We start from the raw sequence: 26209 nt of genomic DNA, 5'->3' as shown, positions 1-26209 counted from the left end.
CAGCTTTCTGAAGTCCGATGTGAAAAGCCGGGGGAACTGCCCACCAAACACACACACACACACACACACACACACACACACACACACACACACTCCTGCTCACCCTCCTCCCTGCATGCCGATTGGCTGAGGAGTGTTGAGTCAGGGTGCCGAGAGGGCTGGAGCAGAAAGAAACAGTTGAGGCTGGAAAAAATGACCAAAGACGCAAACGTATGAAAACATTCCTCCCCTTGCCAAAGCCTCGTCTTTTTCTGAGTGTGTGTGTGTGTGTATGTGTTTGGAGGGGTGGAAGCAAAAGTGTGTGAGTGTGTGTGTGTGTTTGGGGCCACTCAGCAAGTCTCCACTGGAGAGGAATAAGGAGTTCAGAAATGTTCGAGGAACTGATCGGGAGTTACGTTGGTGGCTGGCGCATGGTCTGTTTCGGATTAGAGTGACTTGACTCTGTTTTGCTGGAGCCATGATGAAAAGGACCAAACCTGTTATAGGTAGGGGAGATCTCTCTCTCTTTCTCCCTCTCTTTCTCTCTCACTCTGTCTCTTTCTCTCTCTCTCTCTCTCTCTCTCTCTCTCTCTCTCTCTCTCTCTCTCTCTCTCTCTCTCTCTCTCTCTCTCTCTCTCTCTCTCTCTCTCTCTCTCTGTCTCCCTCTCTTTCTCTCTCACTCTGTCTCTCTCTCTCTCTTACTCTCTCTCTTTGTTTCTCTCTCTTTCTCCCTCGCTCCCCCCCTCCTCTCTCTCCCTCTCTCTCCCCCTACACACACATACCCTCGTGTTTGTTGTCACTCATGTTGCTCGCTGGCGTCGGTCCGAGACTTGTTCTTCCTCCACAGCCAGGCTGCACTCCCAGAGTCTACACCACACGACCCAAGAGACTCCGCACGTCTGAATCCCAATCTTGCTCAGCACCCGAGCTTCTCGGAGATCCTTCTCAGTCTCGCAGCTTCGTAGCTGAAAGGGGGTTGGGGAGAGCGGGGAGGGGAGAGAGAGGGGGGGGGATGTTGCTGAAGTTGTTGCCTGGTGTCTCTTCAAGACTGTCGTGTTGACAACTGGTGTTGTGCGGCTTCAACACGGGCGGCGTCGGGTCTGGCTGCGTTGTTGAAGCCTGCCGTGTTGTTAGCTGGCATCTAGTGCTACTCGTTGGGTCGGATTGGGCTAGGCTGGGTCGGGTTGGTCTGTGCTGTTGGAGCATGTTGTGTGGTGTCGTGGTGGGAATCTGCTTTGTGCTGTGTTGTTAAGAGGAAGCTAAACTACCCCAGGCTTTCACTGTGGTTCTAAGACACAGATACTGGGAGGGTTAAACAGTAAACTACCAGTACTACTGATATGTATTCATTCTTTCATGTGTGTGTGTGTGTGTGTGTGCATAGAAAGACCTAATACACTCAGGTGCTCATCCACACAAAATTGACCTGGTCCTGACGGAATCTAGTCTTGGTTCGGAAGAAATGTATGTTCACTCAGGACCGTGGGAGACTATAGCTAAGACCAGTTAGAGGACTGCAGTCCGGACCAGGAGAGGGCTAGCCAGGTGCAAGCTCCAGCTGGCGAAAGCTGATTAGGAGGAGCAGACGGATGAAAGGAAAAAAACAGCAGGTTCAAAAAAAAGAGAAGAAGAAAGGAGAGATGAGAGGAGGGGCGGAGCGCGAGGAGAGACGAGAAGAGGAGAGAGGAAGCGAGAGTATCGGGGGGGAAGAAGGGAGAAGCAGGGTGAACAGAAGGGAAGGGCGGCGGGGAGAGGCGGCAGGAGGGCCGGAAGGCTGAGGAGGGAACCGAGAGGCGAAAGATGAAGGAGGGGCGAGGGCGGGCGAGGGCGGGCGAGGGCGGGCGAGGGCGGACGAGACGTGCGTCTCGGGGAGAGCGGAGAAGGGACTCTTCCGTGTTGCCGTGGCAACGCGCCACGGAATGTGGGCACGGCAGCCCTGGCACGTCGCCGAGCCGAGTCTGGACGCCACGACTAAGACACAGGTAGACAGGAGCAGAACTCGAGAGGCAATGGACATAATTCCATTCGACTCGACCCTACTCGATTCTACTCCCTGAAACTCCACACCATGCCACTGCGAGAATCAAAGGATTTACAGCAATGCTATAAAACTGGTGTCGCCACCAGCGAGATAAGAGGGCCGTTTGCCGGTAATAAACTGGAAATTGTGTGTGTGAAAACGAACTCTTTAATTTTTTCTCTGAGGGATCCAGACCCAGGGAAGGTTTCGCGATGCAGCTGCGCCGTGACGTGTTGAACACGGCCCGAGGTCTAGGGGATTACTCCTCAGATGATGGAGTTATGCAGCCTCTAGTGGTGTGTCGTGTCAGGGTGACGTAGCCTGTGTGACGAGGTGACTGAACTGGAGGGGCTCCTGGAGATGGTGGGGGTGGGCGGAGGCACTGTGCACAGGGGGGCGTGCGCGTGCTGCCTGTTTGGACGACAACACCGAGACGCCAATCGGCCTTTCTGTGTGTGTGTGTGTGTGTGTTTCTCTACCTCTCTCTGCCTCTCCAAAGCAATGAACACGGGGGGATTTGAACCGTGGTGCTCTGCCACTGAACAGTACCCGTAGAATGATGCCGACGTTCTCTTTTTCTGTCCCTCAATGCAGTCGACATGGGCAAATAAACAAGCATCGATAGCATCGGCACACAGGAAGTTGGCCTACCGTACCGCAGTGCGGCGTGTGCGCGCGTTTGCGTGCTTGTGTATTTATGCGCGTGTGAGCGTGTGTGCTATCTATAGCTCTGGCCACAGGAGGTTTTCCGGGGTCTTCGGTAACAAAGTACCGTCGGTATGAAATGCCGTCCTCTGTCCCTTACACAGAGGGATGCTTGTTCTGCCTGCAGGGGCGTCCCTGCCTCAGCGCCCAGGGTGACCCCACATCCATTAAAGAGGAGCTCGACGGAACTTAATCAACCCGTGCTCTGTGTCCACCCGTGCTCGCACACCCACTCACACACGCACACACACACACACAAGCGTTAGGCACTCGAACCTACGCACCCACACACACACACACACACACAGAAAAGCACTCGAACCTACGCACCCGCCACTCGCACACACTCGCACGCACACACCCTCCCCGGGCCCTCGGCATAATGGTGGCTGAATCTCGGGGTCAGCAGAATGAAAGAGTAATCTGTGTGAAGGAAGGGAAGGAGGGAGAGATGAGGGGGCGGTGAGGGGGGTAGGTGGGGAGGTGGGTGGGGGGGGGGGGGGCAGGATATCTTGTAATGGAATTCTAACAAAGGGATACCCAGCAGAGCGGAGCCGACCAGAGCAGTGTTCCGACGCTATAGAGGTCAGAGAGTCTCGCAGACGTGCAGAGAGCCCCCCATGTTTGAGGAGAGCGGAGAGTGTGCCGGTGCCTCGCACGCCCCACTCTCAGACCCAGAAGACACTGATAGGTGTCTGAGAAGGCGGCGTCGGGCCCACACATCACAGCAGACCGGGTCATAGACCTGGAGGTGGCTGTCCACCGGCACACGGAACAGTTTCAGCCTGTCCATGTATGGCAGTAGTGTTACACATGGAAGAACTGGGACTTCATGCCTCTGTCTGTCTGTCTGTCTGTCTGTCTGTCTATCTGTCTGTGTGTCTGTCTGTCTGTCTGTCTGTCTGTCTGTCTGTCTATCTGTCTGTCTGTCTGTCTGTCTGTCTGTCTGTCTGTGTCTCTCTCTCTCTGTCTGTCTGTCTGTCTGTCTGTCTCACAACAATCTTTATTGTTGTCCTGTGCTGTGTTGCCAGAATGCCAAAGGCAAATTTCCATTCTGTGTACATTTGATGAACAATACAGTTTTCTTATCTGTTTATGTCTGTCTGTCTGTCTTTCTCTCTGTCTAACTGGCGTGGTCTCTCTCTCTCGTCCCTCTCCAGATGAGATCATGCAGCAGGAGATCCGGCCCCTGCTGGCCGTGGACATCATCGAGCAGCTGCACCGCCAGTTTGCCCTGCTCTCAGGTACCGGAGCCAGCTCACCCTCCCCTCCCAACCCCCCAACACACACACTCCACACTCCACACCCCACACTCCACACTCCACACCCCACACCCCACACCCCACACCCCACACTCCACACCCCACACTCCACAGCCCACACTCCACACCCCACACCCCACACTCCACACTCCACACCCCACACTCCACAGCCCACACTCCACACCCCACACTCCACACCCCACACTCCACAGCCCACATTCCACCCACCCCCCACCCCACATCCCCCACAGCCCACAGGGGTGGGTCAGGGGTTCATGTGAAGTCATCTCTTCCTGTCTCCGTTATCCCGATGATCTTCCGTCATTGATCAGTCCTGGCGTTGACGCTACACTGGGTGTTAGGTGCTATCGAGCTGTGTATGCGTAGGAGTGTGTGTGTGTGTGTGTGCGCGTGCGTGCGTGTGTCTGTTCGGCGCAAACCCTTTGAGCCTGGTGATCGATCTGCCTCTCTCTAATCACTTCCTGTCATCGCCATGACAACAGCAGTGTTATTGCATTACAGCGCTTTCTGGCAGCAAGCAGATGGACAGTTACAGGGTTTGCCATCTGGCCTGTCTTGTAATGGCTGTCACGTCCAGAGAACAGATGATGTCCATTCTTGTAAGTCTGGATACAATGGGATGAATTCAGGAAACAGTCAAACGATTATTACTGGTTTAACAATCTTAATAAACATGTTACAAAACATTCATTCACACATCTGTAGCTGTCGGAGGACCTTGTCATAGATATATATCGTGAAATGTCCCACGTCGCTTAAAATGGAGTATGGAAAAAGGATTAAGCTCATAATAGATCTTGTGAATGTCACTTCACAGGACATCATTCAGATAAGTTGATGCTGCCCTTGTCGTGGCAATGGTTGTCATCAATGGCAGACATGACCTGCGCCACATACTTGGTAGAGAGACTGACGGAGACCAGGGACAGAGACCGGATCAGAGGCCTGCTCAGGGACAGGAACAATGCACAGGGCATTGTGGGTAGCCTGTGTGTGGGTGTGGTTTGCAGCCACAGAGGGATGGTTGTCATTTTTTCCTCCAACCACCAGGGATCTCCGTTCTCTCTCTTTCAATCTCTGGCTCTCTCTCTCTTTCACTGTTGTCTCTCTTTGGTCTCTTTTCTCTCTCTGTCTATATCTCTCTCCGTCTGTCTGTCTGTCTGTCTGTCTCTCTCTCTCTCTCTCTCTCTCTCTCTCTCTCTCTCTCTCTCTCTCTCCACCTCTGTCTATCTATCTCTCTCTCCCTTCCTTTCTTCCCTCTCTTCCTTGCCAGATTCACACCTCAGTCCCAGAAACTCTCAAGTCTCAGCAAGCCTGACGTTATGTCACGTTAATGTGGAAAGAAAAAGGACGCAAATGTATTTAAATGACGCCGCAGGGCTGGTTCTAACCCCAGTGGTTTCCCAGACGCCTCGGTTCTCCTGGGGATTCGATGTTGATTTTCTGTTCCTGGTCCTCGGAGGGTGAACATAACTGTGCGATTCTCAGTGTGATTAGGCCTGGACCTGGTCCTTAGGAGTTCCCAAATTCAACAGACATTGGTGTGTCGCTCACCAAAGTATGAGCCCTTGTTCATCGCCTTCTGGGCGAATCAATGCCCAGTCACCCGACCACCAATATTAAAAACATTGCTCAAGACAAGAAAGTAAACGGAAACTCAAGCATTACTGTCTTAGGCCAAAAGTTATGCTAGCTTTACAGAAGTTAAAACCTCAGCCATAATTGTTCTAGGCCAAAGAATATTATAGACATCTTAAAAAGAATAGTCATTTTCTATTACAGTTAGCTAGCTGTTTGGCCAAAAAGATAGAAGTTGAATGTTGCTGGTGGCCCGCATTTCAAATGAGAAGTGCGTTCAAACAAATCGGCCGACACGTATACAAGTAACTCTTTACTTTGTTCAAATGAACAAAACTGTTTTTTTGGTTCCTCTAAAGTGTTTGTTATGTAATAGCCCCAGGACGTTGTGTGATTTGTCATGTGTCCAGGCATCATTGTTCGATTGTTTCGGTCTGGTATCTCTGAAAGCAGAGTGTGATTGTTGCTGTCTGGATGAGAAGGGGCATGCCATCCACGCAGGCTGATTTGATCATGCTCTGCCTGGTCTTAGACCTGCCTATGTTTTTGGTGTGTGTGTGTTCTGGAATGAATGTCTGGTGTGTGTGTGTGTGTCAGTGTGTGTTTTAATCAACAGTGACGAGCATCTGAACCTCACCTCTGAAAAGTCATTTCCTGACTTGCTTCCTGGAGTGAGGGCTATGCCGTATTTTATCCGAGGAGTAAAACACAGACAGAGAGAAAGATAGAGAAAGGAGATCAATAAAGACACAGAGCCTCAGTGTGTGTGTGTCTGTGTGTGTCTGTGTGTGTGTGTGTTCCTGCTGAGGAATGCAGGTCTTTTGTCCTGATGAGACAGCGTGAAGATAAAGGTCTTTAATCACTTTCTTCTCCCCTGTTGTCCTTTGGACAGATTAAACACTGCTGTCGGACACTGACGCACAGATCTTATATTTATCCCACTTAGTACTGCTAGTTTGTGTACCCTTAGTATAGTTAGTCCACATATTTAAATTTTAGGTATATGTTTATTGTATGCACCTTCCTGCCAAAGCAAATTCCTTGTCTGTGCAAACTTTCATGGCGAATAAATCCCTTTCTGATTCTGATTCTGATTCTGATCAACCCTGTCCTCGTCTAGGCCCAGTACCATTCCACTCACATCTACCCTATCCTGGTCTAGGCCCAGTACCATTCCACTCACATCTACCCTATCCTGGTCTAGGCCCAGTACCATTCCACTCACATCTACCCTATCCTGGTCTAGGCCCAGTACCATTCCACTCACATCTACCCTATCCTGGTCTAGGCCCAGTACCATTCCACTCACATCTACCCTATCCTGGTCTAGGCCCAGTACCATTCCACTCACATCTACCCTATCCTGGTCTAGGCCCAGTACCATTCCACTCACATCTACCCTATCCTGGTCTAGGCCCAGTACCATATCACTTACATCTACCATGTACTGGTCTGAGGGGAATATCGTTTTTTTATATGAAACACTTCAATTACCATCTTCCTTTAAAGAGGGGGACACTGTTATAAAGAAAGAGAAGCTTTATCTTGAGTAGAACGCATCAGTGGCGCAGAGCTGAAATGTTCAACTCAACACTGCCTCCCTGTGGAGAATGTGTGGATGAACGCAATAGGCAACTGGAAGTATTGGACAAGGGCTTTTGAACTCAATATAGATTGGATTCAGTGAGTTGCGAATTCAAACTGAAATAACGATTGACGTCAGGCAAACTGTTGTAAGTCATAGTCTAATATTGACCATAGGAAGAAGCTTTTTGCGTCCAAATGTGAGGGCAACGTGGGAGAGTGAGAATTTACCGAGGGTGTGTCAGCACTCATGTTGTTTTATGCGGCGTTTAACCCTTTGTGTTCAGGCGGGCGAGGGAAGGACGGCGCTCCTATCATCACCTTTCCAGAATATTCCAGTTTCAGTGAGCTGCCGGATGAAGACTTCCTTAACGTGGTCACCTACCTGACCAGCATCCCCAGGTACGAGAAGCGGGAAGCCCTCAAGTAGGAAACTTCTAGAACGTCACTCCATTCACTGAAAATACTGTCAGATGTAGATGCACGTGGTTGAACTCACTGGCTGGATCGGTTCCATTCTACATGTGATGTCCTGATTACATCCTGTGTGAAGCAAGACTTGATTGCTAAATTGTCCAAACAGACATGTGTGTGTACTTGCACATGGGTGTGTGTGTGTTTGTGTCTTCTCTAATGCTCCAACATACAACTTTTCAGTGTGCAAACACACATGACATTTCCATCACTGTGTCATGGGGTTTAGTTAACCCAACGGTGGGTTTAAAAATTCCGGTGCTTTCTAAGGCTCTCTCGGATTAGCTCAGGGTGTAGGAAAGTAGTAACAGAAACACATGTATACGCTTAGAAAAATATGCAACAGTCAGAAGCATTGTGATAGGAGGAGTAGGGGGACACACACACACACACACGCACACACATACACATAAAAAAACACACACGCTCCCGCGCCCCCCCCACACACACACACACACATACACACACACAGTTTACCCAGGTCCGAGTGTAGTCAATTATTATCCACCAGCGATAAACAGTAACTTTTTCAAACTGTACGTCTATACCTCTATGTTATAGAGCACTGTGAATCCTTTTGACCCCTTCATTCCTCTTTTGCCCCTGGACCACTTCGACATTACTCCAACACATTCCAGTGCTAATTAAGTTTCTTGTATTACGGTAATGGTCATCGATGCAGAAATGTAATAGAGACTGGAGGGATTTAGGGTAAACTTGGTTTAGTCCCAGAGGTGATGTGATGTAACTTGTGGTTATTCAACTAGGGGGCAGAGATAGAGGCCCAGTGTGTTGGGCTACACATCCATCTTTTAGGCCTGTGCCTTGTGACTGTGCACGCTCCACACACACACACACACACACACATTTCCATACAGTATACACTCCCAAAAGCACATGCACAACACTTTTGCATACTCACAAAGAACTTTTGTACAGACACACCAAACCACCAAACCACATATATTTCTGTCTCTCTCTCTCTCTCTCTCTCTCTCTCTCTCTCTCTCTCTCTCTCTCTCTCTCTCTCTCTCTCTCTCTCTCTCTCTCTCTCTCTCTCTCTCTCTCTCTCTCTCTCTCTCTCTATCTCTCTATCTCTTTCACACACACAAACACATACACACGCACACATGCACACTAAAATACACTACACACAATCAAACATTTTCTCATATACACACTGACATATTCAAAAATACACAAACTCCATCCCTTTCTCTCTCACACGAACACCATCCTATGTACACCATATTCAAAACCACACAAAACCATCTCCGATCTCTCTCTCTCTTTCACACACACACACACACATACTCACACACATACACCTTCATGATATTCCCCTGTGCGTGTCCCCTCCTTAGCCTTGATGCTGCCAGTATCGGTTTTGTCATCATCATCGACCGTCGGAGAGACAAATGGAGCTCGGTGAAGGCCTCTCTCTCCAGGATCGCGGTATGGAAACACCTTGACCGTCACCTTTGACCTCAGAGATCGACCTTACCTCTAGGCATCTCTTAATCTGTGTCTAACGAACCAGCCCAAAGTGCTGACAGAGTTCATTGTCAGGAATGTGTCGTAACGTATTACAGTGAAGTGCATGTAAGTGGAGTTCAATCCTCCCTAGCCAGGCCAAAGACCTCAGAGGGGTTCTAGAAATGTGTGTTCGGTTGTGAAAGGTGTGTGTTGCATGTGTGTCCACTAGGGGGCATTCCCGGGGAACCTCCAGCTGGTTCTGGTCCTGAGACCGTCTCGCTTCCTTCAGAGGGCCATCGCTGACATCGGCATCAAACTGCACCGAGACGATTTTAAAATGAAGGTACCGGTGAGCATGTTTAAGTAGCTCTTAAAGGGGAGTTAAGCAGGGGAGTCAGGTGGCTGAGCGGTGAGGGAATCGGGCTAGTAATCCGAAGGTTGCCAGTTCGATTCCTGGTCATGCCAACTGACGCTGTGTCCTTGGGCAAGACACTTCAGCCTACTTGCCTCGGGGGAATGTCCCTGTACTTACTGTAACTCGCTCTGGATAAGAGCGTCTGCTAAATGACTAAATGTAAATGTAAGTACCTCTTTTTCCATCTCTCTCTCTCTCCCTCCTTCTCTCTCTATTCCCAGTCCAGCCCAAACCCTGATTTACTATTTCAAAGGAAATCATCACAGTCCTTGAATCTTCTGGCGTGTTTTAGTCACCAGTAAACTCTCCCACACGCACACACACAGTCGAGGGTGGAAGTGACACCCTTGCATTGTAGTGTGAAAACCGCACGCTCTGCATGTGACACCGAGCGAGTTCTCCAAACCCTGGTCATGTGACGTGACCCGGGGGGCTCGTACAGGCAGGAGTAGCAGTTCGACGAATAGAACCAAATTTGTCTCGAGAAGCATGTTGACAAAGTGAAACACACACAGTGCTCTTGTTCCGTTCGAAAGATGTCTTTGTAGGGGACCTTTCAGCCTTTTCCAGTTATGATAGCGAGTTTGAAACTGAGACACACAACAAAGGGGCCCAGGTCGGATTTGAGTCTTGCTGCTGCAGTAGGGCCTTGAGATACACGTACTCATCCGGTGAGAAGCGGGCACGCCGCCACATCAGTACTCTTTGATTTCTGCTTCTGAGGTGAAGTGATAGCATATCTCCCTCGGCTCGCCTCCATCGGCTCCTACCCGGCGCGTTGGGTTGGTCACGTGTTGTCCGATGTTAACCCCGGGTGTCGGTGTTTTCCCCCGCGTTCTCAGATCGTGATGCTGAACTCCCTGTCCGACCTGCATGGCTACGTGGACAAAGGTCAGCTGACCAGCGAGCTGGGAGGGGAGCTGGAGTACTGCCACAGCCAGTGGATCCACCACAGAACTGTGAGTGCTGGGCCCTTGTGCCCCCTGCCCCCCTGGGCCCCCCTGTACGCCCCGTACCCCCCTGTACCCCACTGGATCCCACCCCCTATTCCCCCCTATAAACTATAAATATGTAGGTATGGTGAGATGTACTGAGATCAGTAAAGTGGGAAAACCCCCTTTAAAAGACTGTAAAAACACCAGTCAGACCCAGTTCAAAAACCTGTCTGACTCATTTAAGGTTGTGTGTGTGTGTGCGTGTGCGTGTGTGTGCGTTGTGTTCTCTCACAGGCCATTGAGAACTTTGCGCTGACGGTGAAAACCACCGCTCAGATGCTGCAGAAGTTTGGCACGGACCTGGCGGAAACCGAGCTCCCCAACGATGTCCAGTGTACCAAAGACTTGCTTGCCACACACACAGAGAAGCACGACAAACTCAGGGTAGGATATGGCTTGGCACGCGGCCAGTTCACAGAAGCCAGGAATTAGGTCAATTTAGGACGTAGCCCAAACACACTGAAAAGGCTACCGCGTGGATATCCGAATGCAATTGGCTACTGTGTATTACAGTATCAGATTAAGATAAGATAAGACTTTATTGAAGGTCACGTGGGGTGATTTTGCTGTTTCAGCAGCAAGACATTTTCACCAGAGCAAAATGTGCACATGACTTTCTCATTTCAAGTGAACCCAAATAGTTGCAACTGCATTTTGTGCATTTGTGAAAATTGGATTTCAAATTGACGGTTTCAATCCGTTTTTTCAAATTTGTCACGTAAATCAAATGTGCGTCGAATTGGGACGTGAGGGAATGGGAGTGAACAAATAGCATGGCGAAGGCCCTGACCACAGTAATGGTCAGGGTCACGCTCACAGGCCAGCTCAGTTGTGGTTTGGGACCCGTATATCTGACCCTTGCCCTCCAACCCCTGACCTCTGACTCATTTCCTCTGCAGGATGAGCTGAAGCTAGCCATGAAGCAAGGCACCACCCTGCTCTCCTGCATCAAGGAGCAGGCAGCCAAGTCAGAGAGCCGCAAGCTCAACCCTGACGAGACGGAGAACCAGACCACGGTGGAGAGGTAGGTGGAACCTTCAAGAAACCAGCTCCAGGTGGCGGAGGTGGTTTGGGGTCTGTGGTTTCGGTTTGTGCCTTCACAGATAAAAAAAAAAGTTTAATGTTAGATTTGTATTTATTCTCAAGATTACATTTTCCAAATGACATATTAGTAGGACACTTACACTTGCAATATTCAATGTTTTTTGAAGATTTATATAAATACATGTTATTCACACACACATATATAGTATATACAGTATATATATATATCCCAAAATACCTTTTTTTTTCATATGGAGATTAATATAATACTTATATTATATTCCAGAGAAGCCTCATCACCAGTAACACTGTGTTCCAGGTTGATGGCCCAGTTGGATGAGACGGAGAACGCGTTTGAGCAGTTCTGGTCCAGACACCACCTCAAGCTGGAGCAGTGTCTGCAGCTGCGACACTTTGAACACGACTTTCGAGAGGTAGGACTTCCTCCGCCCTCTTGCACCTGTTTCCCCCTGGCCTCTCTCACAGAAATGTGACCTACAAACCTGTTTGCCAAAACAGGGTCCCAGGATGTGGGCGTGGGTACTGCTTTGTGCGTTTGTCTGCAGGCCAAGATGTGGCTGTTTCAAATCTCCCCCCATAATGCACAAACTTTGGATACAAGCGTGTACAGAATTATACATTATTGTTGTTATCATTGTTTTTCTGTGCCTCTGACCCATGGTAGGAAAAGGACACAAGTTGTCTACTTACAGTTTTTTACCTCTTTACAAATTCTTTTTTGATCAAAGTGTCTGCTTTTACGAAATCATTAAGAAAAATATTAACATTTACAGAAAAATAAGTAATAAGTAATCGCGCCATCCAATTTCTCTTTTTTGTTTGTCCCTCTCTCACCCCCCCTCCTGTGTGCATGTGTATGTGGTTGTGTGTGTGTTGTCCAGGTGAAAGTTTCTCTGGACAGTCTGACGGAGTCATTGACCAGCCTGTCAGACATCGGGGACTGCGTGGCACGTGTGGAGTTCCTGCTGAAGAACCTGAAGACCATAGAGGAGAATGCACAGGTACACACACACACACACACTCAGATGACATACCGAATGATGATCAGCCTTAGATCATCACACGCTTCCTTCAAGTTCATGAATGTTTGTGTGTTTGTGTGTGTGTGTGCGAGTCCAGGGCTCTCTGGAGAAGGCTCAGCTTCACGCGCTGCACGGCGACCAGCTGATCCAGAGCGACCATTACGCCGTGGACTCCATCCGGCCCAAGTGTGTGGAGCTGAGGCGCGTGTGCGACGACTTCACCAACGAGGGGCAGAAGAAGAACGACATCCTGTCCAAGTCTCTGCAGATACACAGAGGCATCGACAAGGTGAGGGGAAAGACCCTTCCGGAAAAAAAACCCCTCCTTTTCTCTGGAGAACGGTTGGAGCGTAGAACCAAATAGGGTTCCGTGGAGTCCTGGAAGGGTTCTCAAGAGAGATACCTGTAAATGTCTTTTTGGTGGTACCTTTCTTTCCAGAGAGAACAGTGGAATCCCCCATGCAGACTCACTGTTTCATTCTATGTTCATTGATTCTATGTTTACTAGTGGAACGACCAATCAGACTCTCTGTCTGTCCTCAGGTGAACCAATGGTGTGAGTCAGGCATGTATCTGCTGGCCTCCCAGGCCGTGGACAAGTGCCAATCACAGGAAGGGGCGGAGTCGGCGCTGGCTGACATTGAGCGCTTCCTGGAGACGGCGCAAGACAACCAGCTGACTGAGCTGAGGAACATCCACAACCAGTATGAGCTGGTCCTCTCCGACGACGTGAAGGTCAGCCAATCGCACGCCGGGACAGAGCGAGCGTTAGCGAGGGCCGTTCCCATCTCTATCGTTGTATCTCTAGCGTTTTATCTGCATTTAACTGTTTTTCTGGACCAGACCCTTCTGTGTTTTCGAGTCACGGGCCCCACTGTTTTCCGTGCCCCTGATCTCATCTGTCCCTCCCTCCATCTCTTGGTGTAGGCCAGTGTCCAGAGGGCGCTGAGCAAGCTCGAGGATGTCCAGGAGATGTTCGAGAAGAGACACGTCAGCCTGAAGAAGCTCGCCGCCAAACAGACACGCCCTGTCCAGCCTGTGGCGCCCCGGCCCGAGTCCTCCCCCAAACGCCCCGCCCCTAAGACTCCTCGGACCGCCCCCGCCCCCGCCCCCCGTAAGTCACCTGACGCCGCTTCCTGTGTGGCTGAGGTATCGAGTGTGTGTGTGTGGGTGCATGCGTGCGTGCGTGTGCACGTGGGTGTGTTTTTGTTGTATCTAGCATGTTGCCGTGTGGACGGATCACATGTCTGTGCGTCTGTCTGCCGGATATCATCTGTCAACGCAGGTGTCTGGGTTGTACCAGTATCAAATGTGCGTATGTGTGTCTGTCCATTGGCATCTCCTTGATCTAGTAACTAGGATACACTGACACACAGAACATTCTCCAGCTGGTGTCTGATGTACGTCTGTCTCCAGCTCTCACACGCAGAACTTCAGATCACTCAAACAGCGCCAAACAGCCCAGTGACGCTGATCTCGCCAAAAAGAAAAACATCCGCAAGGCCAAAGGCAGCATCAAGGTAAAGGCTGGTCTTGGAACAGGTTTTTCTGTGGGTAATTACCATCCTGTTTGTGATGGCCCTCGGATGATTCTAGAACAGTTAGTTTGGTCAAAGTCTGAACGATTGAAATAGTTTACGACAAAAATATATGACGTGACAAGAATTTACCGGGTGACTTTTTTGTGACACTTTGTGACTCCGCCCCCTAGATTGAAGTGATGCACGAGGCCAGTCAGGGAGGTTCCACCCACGTCCTGGTGACCAATGAGACGGAGGAGAGTCTGTTGAACAGACGCAGGTAAGGAAACTCTCTTCTGGTTGCATTCCTCTCTCCTCTCCTCCTCTCCTCCTTCCTTGAACGACTATCGCAAAGCATAGAGAACATCCGAAACCGCAGATCCTTACAAGGAGCCAAGGGGATATGTTTAGGTGTCCAATGAGGCATCTTTTCGGCATTGCAAATGTATAGCTCCGTGGACTATGAGCGAGAAGAGGGAGTGACAAAGAGATACTTTTGACTTTTAAAAATATCTTTATTGGGCAGTCAAAACTGGCAGCTATCCACCAGTTACATCACAACAACCGGAGAGATGGAGAGATGGAGAGAGAGAGAGAGAGAGAGAGAGAGAGAGAGAGAGAGAGGAAGGTAGGGTCACATAGAGAGACAAAAGAGAGATTGGAGAGATAGAGACAAATCAATAGACATGTTGTCAAACTCCAACTAAACTAAAGCCGTGCCTATATTCAAAGTATTGCACATCCATAAAGCAATTTGACATGGATGAATGCATGGTGAATAGAGCGTCAAAGAGAGACAAAGGGTTGAATGTCAAGGCTTACCGTAATAACCCAGGCGGGGCCCTGTGACAGGGGTAGGGAATGTCCCGGGCCTGATCTGCATTCACCCTACAAACCTGTTTCCTCCCGTCGAAAAGGATAAAGGAGATCTTGAAGGAAAGGGGAAGAAAAAAAAAAAGAAGCCTGTCAAAGGAAAGAGCACGTTTTCTGTTTCAAATGTGGTTCTGTCTGCAGGAAATGGCCGTTTCGACTGTTCTGCTTTCATGCACTCGGTATGGAAGTGAGCGAACTGAGGATGTGGTTTTTGCATGATTCTTTGTAACTGATCCATGACATCAGCGACAGAAATGATTATTGCTACCCACACCTCCCAAACTGAAAACAACTTTATTTGTTTTCTTTACAAACAATTTCCAGAATTCCAGGATTTGGCTGTCCAAAAAGTAATCTTCAAGAACCACAGCCTGAATATTCATATAGGCTCAGTCTGTTGAATAAAAAAAATGGACAGATCAGGGGACTTGATATTAGCCCCGCACACATAGAAAGAAAATTCTGGCCCAGGGACAGTGAGGCCATCAATATTTGGAGGCTGGCGATCATGAGATATAGAGAAAGCAAGCGAGCAGGAACTGTTAATGAACCAGAAAAGGAACAAGTTTGGTATCTCATTGTGCCTTTGGGCCTTCACCAGAAAGGGGAACCCAAGGTGACCTTCTCCAATTTTCATTTTACACGAGGGACGGTTACCCACCTGACAGCTGAGGTCATGTTGTCAAATCTTTTTTGTTTTATTTTTGTCAACAAATGAAAGCATTTACGGAACAGACAACCCCACATTCGGGTTCTCTAGCCAACTAATACTGGCACCGGGAGAAGTAAAATAGTTCCATATAAGGTTGAAACATTGACTTTTGCCATTCTTTGATTTGACATTCTTTGTCAAAACCGCAGCGAATAAAAGAGGAAAAGAGAACGAGGAGGAAACAAGATGGTGAGAGGGAGAGAGAGTGAGAGAGCGCGAAAGAGAGATTGACAGGGTCTCCAGTCAAAACCGCATCCCCTAAATCCGCCGAACATCTAACTTCCACCATTGATTTCCCTCAGGCACTCAGTCAAAACCTACATATCCCCCATTCAGCACCTTTGAAACTCCCTTCATTCCTCCAAATCTTCAGACAAAAGTACATTCCTGTCTGTTTTGTCATGACAAACTTTTCCATGCTCAGCCATGCTGTCTACCTTCCTCGGGGGGCCCAAACTGTAGGGTACCATGTGCTGTCAGACGGAGTTTCATATGGTACAGTTTAGCTCGGCAGGATGCGGTGAGCTACCGATGGTGTGATGTCTCGGAAAAAGTACGAATGGCAGTGCCGTAAACTAAACAGGACCAGGCTGAGTTGCATAGGACCCTGATGTGAAAAAGGTTGAAGTTTCAGTTGGTTTATCTTCGGTGACGTTTGGAGAAACAATTCCAATGTTGCAGAGATCCGAGAAAAGATATCTATATTGGGGAACCAGGGCATGGGTAATGAGTACACTTCTGTTAACCAGTTTTTAGAAAACGGACATAGAGAGGCGGAGGAGAAGTAACCCGATGTGTGGAGACATCGTTTTTCTGACGTGGGAAGTTACAATGTGGAGTTTCCCACGTGGTGGAAAACATGTGAGGCAAAACGTCCGAATAGAGGAATTCACAGGCACAAACGTTGATGAATACTGATACTGTATGAAAATATCAAATGTTACTATAATAGACTGAGATGGTTTAAAAGAAAATATATATATATTTCTAGGACAGCGTGAGACAGACACTAAGCTCTACATACGGAAATAATAATGTGTAAATATAGCTTTGACGGCCGGTTTGACGCATAACCTTCCTCTTCACACAAGCACACGCACACTGAGGTAACCGTCACACGGATAGAAACAGGACATGGATGCTTGAGAAAATAGCTTTGGGATTTATTGGTAGTACAGGAACAATTGGCTCAAACACTGAATTAGAAAAGAAAGCATCAGAGTTCAATGTACTGCTGTCCCCCCCCCCCCCCCCCCCCCCCGGAACAGTCCAGAAGAAGCTAGGAGAAGGCCGCCTTGCAGGGGTAGGTATTCTGATAGTACGGCTTGCACAAAAGCGCAACTCTCACCGCCGCGCAGTACAACTTCCCAAACACCCCCGCCGAGGCGCGACGCGCCCCGGGCCCGGTTGCCGCCCGCCACAGGGAGCGCACGTCGTCCGCGTGGCCGTGCGAGGTGATCATGCGGTCGTATATGCAGGGGTGGTACGGCGCCTTGCCCTCCCCCGAGAAGTACACGTGCTCGCGGGGGGCCACGCCCACGGCGTTGGCACAGATCCCCATGAAGACGTCGTCGATGTACATGGACGAGTTGAGCCGCAGAGTGGCCTGGTAGATCTTGGCGGCGGCGTCGCCGGAGACCACGTACCCCGCCCCGGCAGTGTAGTCCGGGTAGGAAGGCCAGGGGTACAGTTCGTGCGGCACGTGGTACTTGCTGTCCTTGCGCCGGATGGGCGGGGCGCCCACGTGGACATGACCCACCCACAAGTCCTTGGCCGCGCCGCTCCGGACGAGGCCGCGCAGGTAACGGACCAAGTTGGGCATGTGCACGAAGATGTCGTCGTCCGCCGTCATGAGGAAGCGGGCGTGGCGGCAGTAGGCGTGGCCCCAGCGGAACTGCAGCAGCAGCTTCGTGGTCAGGTTGTGGAACGTGTCCAGGAAGTCCTGCTGGATCAGGTCGCCGTACGACTGGTCCTCCAGCTCCAGATCCCTCTGGACCCTCCTCTCCCGGGGCTCCGGGTCCGGGCTCACCCCCAGCACGAACAACACCCGGACGCTCTCCCCCTGCGTGGCCCCCACGTAGCTCTCATTGCCCCAGGTGTCCCTGATCGCCTGGCGGCGCTCCCGGTTCTCCGGCGACGACTTCACGAAGAGCAGGAGCAGGACTTCGGACCCGGCGCAGCGCTCCGGGTGGTTGAGGAGGTAGCGGTGCTCAGCCGACGCCTCCCCCTCCCGGAGGGCGAAGCTGCTGTTGATGAAGCCGTAGCTGTTGACCAGGTAGCGGTAGGAGTAGGAGCGCATGTGACTGACCACGTGGTGATCCAGCTGGTCCCAGCACACCATCAGCAGGGACACCACGAAGCACGTGGCCGCCAGCTGCACGCACTGGCATTTCCGGATGCGCCGGAAGTTCACGAACATCTCTGCTAAAGTGGGGTGGGGGTGGGGGGGGGGGACCCCGATTGCGCCGCGTTCCTTCCCTCCCCCTCCCCTTTCGGTCCGCTTGTAGGATGCGTTCCCGTTCAGCCTCGACTCCGGTCAAGTCCGGCGGGTAGACGCCTCCGACGGGCTTGCGGCACTTTCGCAGGGAGCAGTTTTGGGCGTCCGACGTGTTTGAGAGGCGGAGTGTCTGTGTCCCATCATATTGACCCTGCTGGAAACATGGGCTTCCTAGAGAGACAGGTTCCTTAGGTAAACATTCTCTTCCTGCCCCACGGCCTCCTTAGCGGGTCTGTGCCATTAAAACTGTTGCGCAGAAGTCTGTCCTTTTCCCTCCTTTCGGTGCGCAGTCCGCCTTCCCCACATCAAACTGTTAGCACCACATCTGTAAAAGAGACGAGAAAGAACTTGATTTGGGACCTGTTGTCTAGGTCACCTTAAAAATCCCTGAGGGGCAATTTGTTGCACAGCCGGCAGCACACACAAGTAATCTTCAGCACTCGCACACAAACAGTTCACACAACAAAACTTAGCATTTACTACATAATGTTCTTCAAAAGGCCAATAGAAGCAGGACCAAATGAGTTTGTCCATCTGTTGGTCCTGCACCTTGGCAGATTATGTCTGTGACCAGGTGGAAGCAACCTGAAGTCACTGAAGAAGCGGTGACAAGGGCCAGAAAGGACTGACTGGGTATTCGTTGTGACTCTGACTTTGTGACGTTCGGAGAGGTCATGTTGATTTGTGCCTGCAACTCTACTGCACATTCAAACAATTCCTTCAAACCTGTTCATGTTTTTCACGGTTTTACCTCAACCGCCTGGCCAATACATAATAGGAAGAATAGGGGGAGACTTTGTCTTGAGGTCAGTTATAATTTCCTCTGTTTTAGACACATTTGTGTCCAAGAAAGAGCGCATGAACATGCCACTAAATTCATCCACCACTGGACCGTGGTTAATTACATGGTTACCATTACTGAACAAACCACAAGGAAAGAATCATCCGCAAAAATTTGCGGATGTAACTTGATGACAGCAGGTTTCTTGTTTTTGCAGACAGCTTTGAGATGAAAGCTTCCAACATTTTCAATGAACATTTTCAACTATCTATAGCCATGACTGTTTTTCTTTTGAACAAGCTAGCTAGTCAAATGAATGGTTATCTAGTTCTTAAGAACAGGCTATAAACATTTTCAAGTTGCATGCAACCTATGTTGGCCTGAAATAGAAATACTATCAATCAATGTATCTGTTGAGAGGACCAGACAGAACCTCACTGATAAGACAATCAGAAACACCAGAGAGCAAGAGACCGACTAACTTGATCTTGGGACAAGCCCTAATAAATGAAACTATATTTAACTTCTAATGGCCAATGGTGAGTAGTTCCGTAACTGAAACGTCCGGGCCCACGTGGCGAGTTATAGGAAGCGAGGAGCAGTTCTTCAAATAGTCAACATTGACTATCTTTGGCGCAGGCTACGTTACAGAAGTTGTGGCGGGGGCCATAACGGGACTCCCCTCAGCTGTGCGTGCACGCCAGCTCCGACCTACACCCCCCCACAATGCCGAGTCAAGCGATTCAGCTGTGGCCATGGCATTTGCTGGTTGATGAATGTAAAAGCCGACCCAGCGCTATGTACAATAATAATGGGGGGGGGGGGGGGGAGGTGGTGGTGGTGGTGGGGGGGCTTTAGCACCGCAGAGCTGAGCGTTCAAAACTGCTGAGTTCGGAAAACAAAACCCGCCCGGCAGTCGCCGAGGGATGGATGCAGGCGACACAGCCGCACATTCACGCGGATAACAATGAGGCGCCCTGACGACACGCGAACATCAGATGGGTCCATGACAGTTGACCACGAAGGGGCACATGACAACACTCAGTGTCCTAGGTACAGGCTGTGCGCCTGGCCGAGGCACTTTCAATAGCCACTTGTTACATACTTGAAATATGCCGTCAGTGCCTTAGGCAGTGGTGTCACCGGGGGGGGGGGGGGGGGGGGGGTATTCAAGTGTATTCACATATCTCAGGGATTTATACAGCTCTTCGTGAGCAATAGGCAGACAGAGTAACGCGCATTTTATTGGGTTGCTGGTAGTATACTGCACAATGCCAGACTTGTCATGGGTCATTCTGTTACTAATTACGAATGTGCCTAATTTGGTTCTAAACATGGCAAGGTGCTGTTTCTGACACACCCTGTGTTGTGTTTGTAAAAAAAAGACATACAAAAAGACAGGAATGGTGTTTTTTGCCTTCCTGAATGTACAGAGTGAACCTTTGGAGCTCTCCTTTGAGTCTAGGCCCTTCAAATGACTATATTTAATGAACATTTACAGTGCAGTATCATGTTTTTTAAGGAACTACTCTTCTACACAGAAGACAACCTTGCGGCATAGAATTTCTGTAAATTAAATTAAGAGTCAAAAAAACATAAAGGGACATATTTACCCAAACTTCATGTGGCCACAAATGTAGTGAATTTCCACCCCCCCCCCCAAAATAAAATATCCTGGCTAAAATTCTGTTTTGTATTCTGTTAAAACAAGTTTGTTTCACTTTGCTTCCCTGTATTGTTTAAGCCCCTCTATAGATGTGGGGTTGGGTTCCATAGAAGGGTGTTTCCCCTGTGCTCTACCCTTCCCTCCCCCCCTACCAATAGTGGACACCAGATCCCACTTTTAGCTTTGCTGACTGATCTGAACAGGCTAGCCGGTAAATACCTTGTGACTTATCCAGCACCCACCGGTAAAAAACGGATGTCTTGAGCCCTTCAGTATGTGCGTACAGCATTGTAATGAATTGGTTTAGTTGGCAACTTTCCCGCTCTCTCTTACTCACTCTATTTCTGTCTTTTGGTCTCCTTCTATCTCAAATCTCTCTTGAAACGTATTCAAACTTCTCGCATTCTCTTCAAACCTGTCTACTGAAAGCTGATACTTGTGGCTCAGAGCAGTGTCAGGTATTAGAACCAGACTCGGTTGGTGAGAGCCATACCTTCCCCCTTCTGTTATACGCTTACACTCATCAACGCCCAGCACAGACACACACAAACAAGCCCCCCTTCTCACCTTCTCAGCTCAGATTACTTACCAGTCTGGGGAAGTTCCTTCCATCCACGTGTTTGTAGGAAAAGTACAGTCCAACTAGTTTCCACTGCTGACACACAACTCTCGTGTTCTTTGAAGAGGGGAGTTGCTCTGTCTGTCTGTCTCTGTCTCTGTCTCTCTCTCTCTCTCCTCTCTCTCTCTCTCTCTCTCTCTTCTCTCTCTCTCTCTCTCTCTCTCTCCCTCTCTCTCTCTCTCTCTCTCTCTCTCTCTCTCTCTCTCTTTCTCTCTCGCGTCGACTCGCTTCTCCCTCTCTCTCTCTCTCTCTCTCCTCTCTCTCTCTCTCTCTGTCTCTCTCTCTCTCCCTCTATCCACAAGTCGTTGTTGGGAGTTGTGACTTGCAGGGCTGGGGGCCTGCCTGCCTGCCTGCCTGCCTCCCTGCCTGTGTGGCTCTGTGTGTGTCTGTGTGTGAGAGGGGAGGAAACAGGCGTGGAAAAGGAGAGAACGGCTGTGCTTGAGTTGGAAGCTCTGCCCCTTTCACCCCGCCCCCCCCCCCCCTGACTGCCTCTCTCTCTCACACACACACACACACACTCTCTCTCTCCCCCTCCCCCTCCCAATCCCAACCCCCCCCCCCCCCCCCTTCCCTGTAGTGGCCTTTTCTGCAGTGTGTGTTTCATCCAATCTACTGTCAGGTCACTGTGCCCAGTCAGCTGAGGGTCTGGGAGTACAGCAGAGACCTGTGGAATGTTCTCCATGTGAACTGTATCATTTACCACGCACACACATGTCACGCTCACATACAAGCACACAAACATGCCAACCACATATACCTACGTGTTGTGTTATCTAAGGAATAAGAATCAGAAACGGTCAGAAAAGGGTCAAGTTTGCCCATTTGAAGAATTTACTTTGGTGGTTGGTTGGGGCGTGACCATGAACATGGTAAGTAGAAATGTACAAAAAGACAATACAAGTACTGTTGATAAAAGGCATTAATATAAAATACAAAACATGTTGAGTCAGATAAAAAATTTAATTAAGAATAGATATAAAATTTGAATAAATAATAATAGTCACAATAGCATTGGTGTGTGTGCGCACGTCGCGTGGGTGACAATGAATCGTAACCATGCAAAGTAAGCTATGCAGGAAGGGATCTAATGTGTTTCTGTGAACAGTCTTTGTTTGCCTATTGTTTTGCGTTCAGAGAATCGGTATCTGCAGTATCCTGTTTCACCTTGCCAAGGTTCAGCTGTGTTGAATCCAGGATGTTTCATGGCCTAATGCCTCTCGCTAGCATCTCTGAAAGAACAGCCTCTGGGAACAGCTCCAGGAGCGTAAGAAAAAGATGAGAATGATTGTCGAGATTGAAGCGGGAGAGTCATGGAGCCACATGACTACATGGGACTCGTATAAAAGAATCTCTGTCTACTTGTACACACACGTGCAAACATTCGCACAAACATCTATTCATGGTCTAGTCACACACAAGGGCCGAACTTTGTGGGAGAAGCACGCAGACACACGCACGTCAGTCACCTGTCATGGACGTAATGGCCGACTTTGTGTTTGTGTCGGTGCTGGATGTGTTTGGCCTGGAAACGTACTCAAACATTCCCATTAAAATGACCGTTGAAGACCCCTTTGTTGTTTTTTTTCAAGTGACAGATGATATTGGCGGGTTGCTCTGTACATAGATATGTTACAGCACGCATTGTAAAAACATAATACAATAATCTTAGAGCTTCTTAAAGTGCACTATGGCAACCTGGAGAAATGACACAGAGACGCAGTCGTCTCATAAAAACGACTTCCATGTTCTCGAGCGTTCTAAGGCTATCGGCGATCCTACCGAGATACTTGTATTGGTGTTGATGTTTTATTGATTCCTCTGTAACATGTCTGTCCCTCCTTCCCTCCTTCCCTCCCTTCCTCCCTCCAGGCACATCATGACAGAACTGATCGAGACCGAGAGGCTGTACGTGGAGGAGCTGCAGAGCATCATGGAGGTGAGCTTGTTTGTCCGTCGCTGAGCAACGTGTTGTGGGGGGGGGGGGGGGGGGGGGGGGGGGGGGGGGGGAGCTTACACACCACCCCGGCCCCTTTTAAGGAGTGTACCCGGATAATGCTTTAAAGTCATTGGTGTCTATATCTGTCTTTCAAACCAGCACCCCGGGGCACCCTGGAGGGGAGGGAGGGAGGGAGGGAGGGAGGAGGAGGGAGGGGAGGGAGGGAGGGAGGGAGGGAGGGAGGGAGGGAGGGGAGGGAGGGGAGGGAGGGAGGGAGGGAGGGGAGGGAGGGAGGGAGGGAGGGATGGGAGGGGGGGTGACCCTTGCCCCATATTAGATGATGTCAGTAGGACACATTCGGAGACTTCACACAGTGAGCTGGTAGGCTGATTAGCATCATAATTGATCCATTATTGGACCTTATCTCCCTTCAAATCACCCTCCCCCTCCATTGGATACCAAACATTGACTGAACTTATCAGATTGATCCATATCCAGTTGATAGACCCTTACTTCTCCCTGCTCTGTGGAAGCGGAACATTCCAGTGAAAGGGGTCAGAGATTGACACGAGCGTCGACGGGTGACGTGGTTGTGCTGAGTAATGTTTTTGTCTCTCCAGGGCTACTCGGCTGAGCTGGATAACGCAGAGCTCTCCCACCTCATCCCTCCTGCTCTGGAGAACAAGAGAGACGTGCTGTTTGGCAACCTTCCCGAAATATACGAGTTCCACAACAGGACAGTAATCTCTCTCTCTCTCTCTCTCTCTCTCTCTCTCTCCTCTCTCTCTCTCTCTCTCCTCTCTCTCTCTCCCTCTCTCTCCCTCTCTCTCCCTCTCTCTCTCTCTGTCTCTCTCCCTCTCCCTCTCCCTCTCCCTCTCCCTCTCCCTCTCTCTCTCTCTCTCTCTCTCTCCCTCTCCCTCTCCCTCTCCCTCTCCCTCTCTCTCTCTCTCTCTCTCCCCTCTCCTATCCCTCTCCCTCTCTCTCCCTCTCTCTCTCTCTCTCTCTCTCTCTCTACATAAACAGTATATATCCACGCTCCCTTCCTCCCCCCCACCTCACCCACTCTTTCACCACCTCTCCTCCTCCTCTCCTGTCATGCCCCTCCCCTCCTCCCCTCCTCCGCCCCTAACCTTCTCCCCTCCCTCATTGTCAACATCCCTGCTCTCGTCCTGCATGCATGCTATAGAAGGAACGGGTTATGGCAGTTTCAGTATCTTTGGAAAATGTTTATATGGATGGATCCCAGCAAACAGAAAGCAGGGCTGTTACACGTGATGTTAACTTCTAAGGAATCGAGGATTGCGATAAAATGACAACAATGGCAAATTAAAGAGAAAGGTTCCCAAAATGAGCTGATTGGCCAGATAGTCCGAATGGGTCATTCCTGTTGTCTCTGCGTCTCCTTGGTGTCCGGTCTCTTCTTTCAGTTAGGTCTCCTTATGATCAATAGTTGACCTATGTTGGGTTACCTAGGTTGTGTTACCTATGTTGGGTTACCTAGGTTGGGTTGCTGTGTGTGTGTGTGTGTTTGCTCATGGGTGTGCACTTTCTTGTAGTGGATTAAGGACCGTGGTCGTAAAAAAAGACATACACACACACACACACACACACCCGGACCCGGACCCCGTTTCCCACCCACCAACCTTGACACACATGCTTTGCACACACTTCCACTTGTTGCAATGGAAATATGCAGTTGGCTGTGTTTACTCAGTGCTACCAGTGATACACACACACACACACACACACACACACAACTGCTACTGGTACGGACACACAGAGATACATGGCACTCTGTCATCTAAGTCACAGCCAGTGCCTCAACTCTCTGTGCTGTCGTCATGTTCGACCACCAGGTCAGTCAGATCTTGTGAGGAGGATCTTTTGTTTGTTGGTCAGCACTATTTAGAACTAAATGGGACTTTTATTGTGGTGAGCAGAGACCCTCTTACCGCGGTGCTGTAGCTGTAGCCTTAAATAATTTGATGTCGGCATTACTGAAGAGCTCCCTCCCTGCTTTTGTTTTTCTTTCCATGAGAAGTTGTTTTGGGAGGGGGGGGGGGGGTCGGAGGAGTTTTTACTGGTCTTCACTGAGGGTTGGGTATCGGTGTTGGCAGTGGTGGAGTCCTTTGAGAGATTGTTGAACAAGCACATTTAGATATATGCGAATAAAAACACATTTATTGGCTACTTTGAAGTAGGTCCTTTGCTATAGTGAGTAGGGTTTTGATTTCGCCGCAATTAGCGACTGGCCTCGTCTTTCCGTCTGGGGCATTGTGTGGGGGATAATGACGTTCGACCGTACTTCGAAACATCCTTCCGTGTACCCACAGTTGCTCTCGGTTGAGCAACTCTGCAGTACTGTACATGTTAGTAAGCATGGCAGAGGCTGATTTGGTTCATGTATTCCGTGACCAGGCCTGTCAGTCACACACACACACACACACACAACCCAAACAGTTGAGCAGCTTGGTAGGGAATCATCTCTGAGAGTAGACGAGCAGAATGTTGGGAGTTCTGTTTACAGCATGCCTGGCATCCAAGACCCTTTTCCACAGAGAGTGCTAGCACATAACAAGCATTCCACACACAAACACACACACACACACACACATACCTCGCTCCAGCCAGCATTCTTCCCCCTCGGGCCCCTCTCCCATAGCCTCCTCTCCCTGCTCCTGTCTCTGCTACCTTCTACCACTCCCTTCTCATGTCTGATGTCTCCTTGTCCTCCTCAGCCCTCTTCTCACTCCCCTTTGTCCTCTCCCCTCCTTTCCTCTCCTCTCCCCTCCTCTCCTCTCCCCTCCTCTCCTTCCTCTCCCCTCCTCTCCCTCCTCTCACCTCCTCTCCCCTCCTCTCCCCTCCTCTCCTCTCCTCTCCTCTCCCCTACTCTCCCCTCCTCTCCTCTCCCCTACTCTCCCCTCCTCTCCCCTCCTCTCCCCTCCTCTCCTCTCCCCTACTCACCCCTCTTCTCACCTCCCTTTGTCCCTCTCCCCTCCCCTCCTCTCC

General features: G+C 49.9%; 2 protein-coding genes across 3 annotated transcripts in view; one reads left to right on the top strand and one right to left on the bottom strand.

Moving 5' to 3' along the window:
* The first annotated feature begins 374 nt into the window (after positions 1–374).
* Positions 375–26209, top strand: part of mcf2l2 (MCF.2 cell line derived transforming sequence-like 2) — a 30876-nt gene continuing 5041 nt past the window's right edge. The window contains exons 1-18 of the mRNA XM_067229466.1: positions 375–485; positions 3865–3948; positions 7437–7551; positions 8988–9078; positions 9329–9442; positions 10357–10473; positions 10744–10893; positions 11409–11533; positions 11873–11987; positions 12456–12575; positions 12694–12885; positions 13140–13331; positions 13524–13710; positions 14013–14116; positions 14308–14396; positions 23134–23200; positions 23821–23940; positions 24628–24631. Coding sequence (XP_067085567.1) covers positions 458–485; positions 3865–3948; positions 7437–7551; positions 8988–9078; positions 9329–9442; positions 10357–10473; positions 10744–10893; positions 11409–11533; positions 11873–11987; positions 12456–12575; positions 12694–12885; positions 13140–13331; positions 13524–13710; positions 14013–14116; positions 14308–14396; positions 23134–23200; positions 23821–23940; positions 24628–24631 — 2014 coding nt within the window. The 5' untranslated portion in view covers positions 375–457. The remainder of the gene's footprint in view (positions 486–3864; positions 3949–7436; positions 7552–8987; positions 9079–9328; positions 9443–10356; positions 10474–10743; positions 10894–11408; positions 11534–11872; positions 11988–12455; positions 12576–12693; positions 12886–13139; positions 13332–13523; positions 13711–14012; positions 14117–14307; positions 14397–23133; positions 23201–23820; positions 23941–24627; positions 24632–26209) is intronic.
* Positions 16963–21377, bottom strand: LOC136936103 (lactosylceramide 1,3-N-acetyl-beta-D-glucosaminyltransferase A-like). Of its 2 annotated transcripts, none has more exons than XM_067229841.1 (2): positions 21213–21377; positions 16963–18523 (listed from the first exon to the last, which is right to left on the bottom strand). In XM_067229841.1, the coding sequence occupies exon 2, from the start codon at positions 18118–18120 to the stop codon at positions 16981–16983; it is 1140 nt and encodes a 379-aa protein (XP_067085942.1). In that variant the 5' UTR covers positions 18121–18523; positions 21213–21377; the 3' UTR covers positions 16963–16980. The 2 variants fall into 2 exon arrangements, with proteins under 2 accessions (XP_067085942.1, XP_067085941.1); XM_067229840.1 differs by having other exon boundaries at positions 21235–21377.

Source organism: Osmerus mordax, chromosome 26 (genome assembly GCF_038355195.1).
Source record: "Osmerus mordax isolate fOsmMor3 chromosome 26, fOsmMor3.pri, whole genome shotgun sequence".
Lineage (NCBI taxonomy): Eukaryota > Metazoa > Chordata > Actinopteri > Osmeriformes > Osmeridae > Osmerus > Osmerus mordax.
This window is presented reverse-complemented; position numbering and strand designations above follow the sequence as displayed.

What these genes read in the sequence shown, in the direction of transcription:
- LOC136936103 (XM_067229841.1), bottom strand. Translation starts at nt 18,120, where the DNA reads ATGTTCGTGAACTTCCGGCGCATCCGGAAATGCCAGTGCGTGCAGCTG.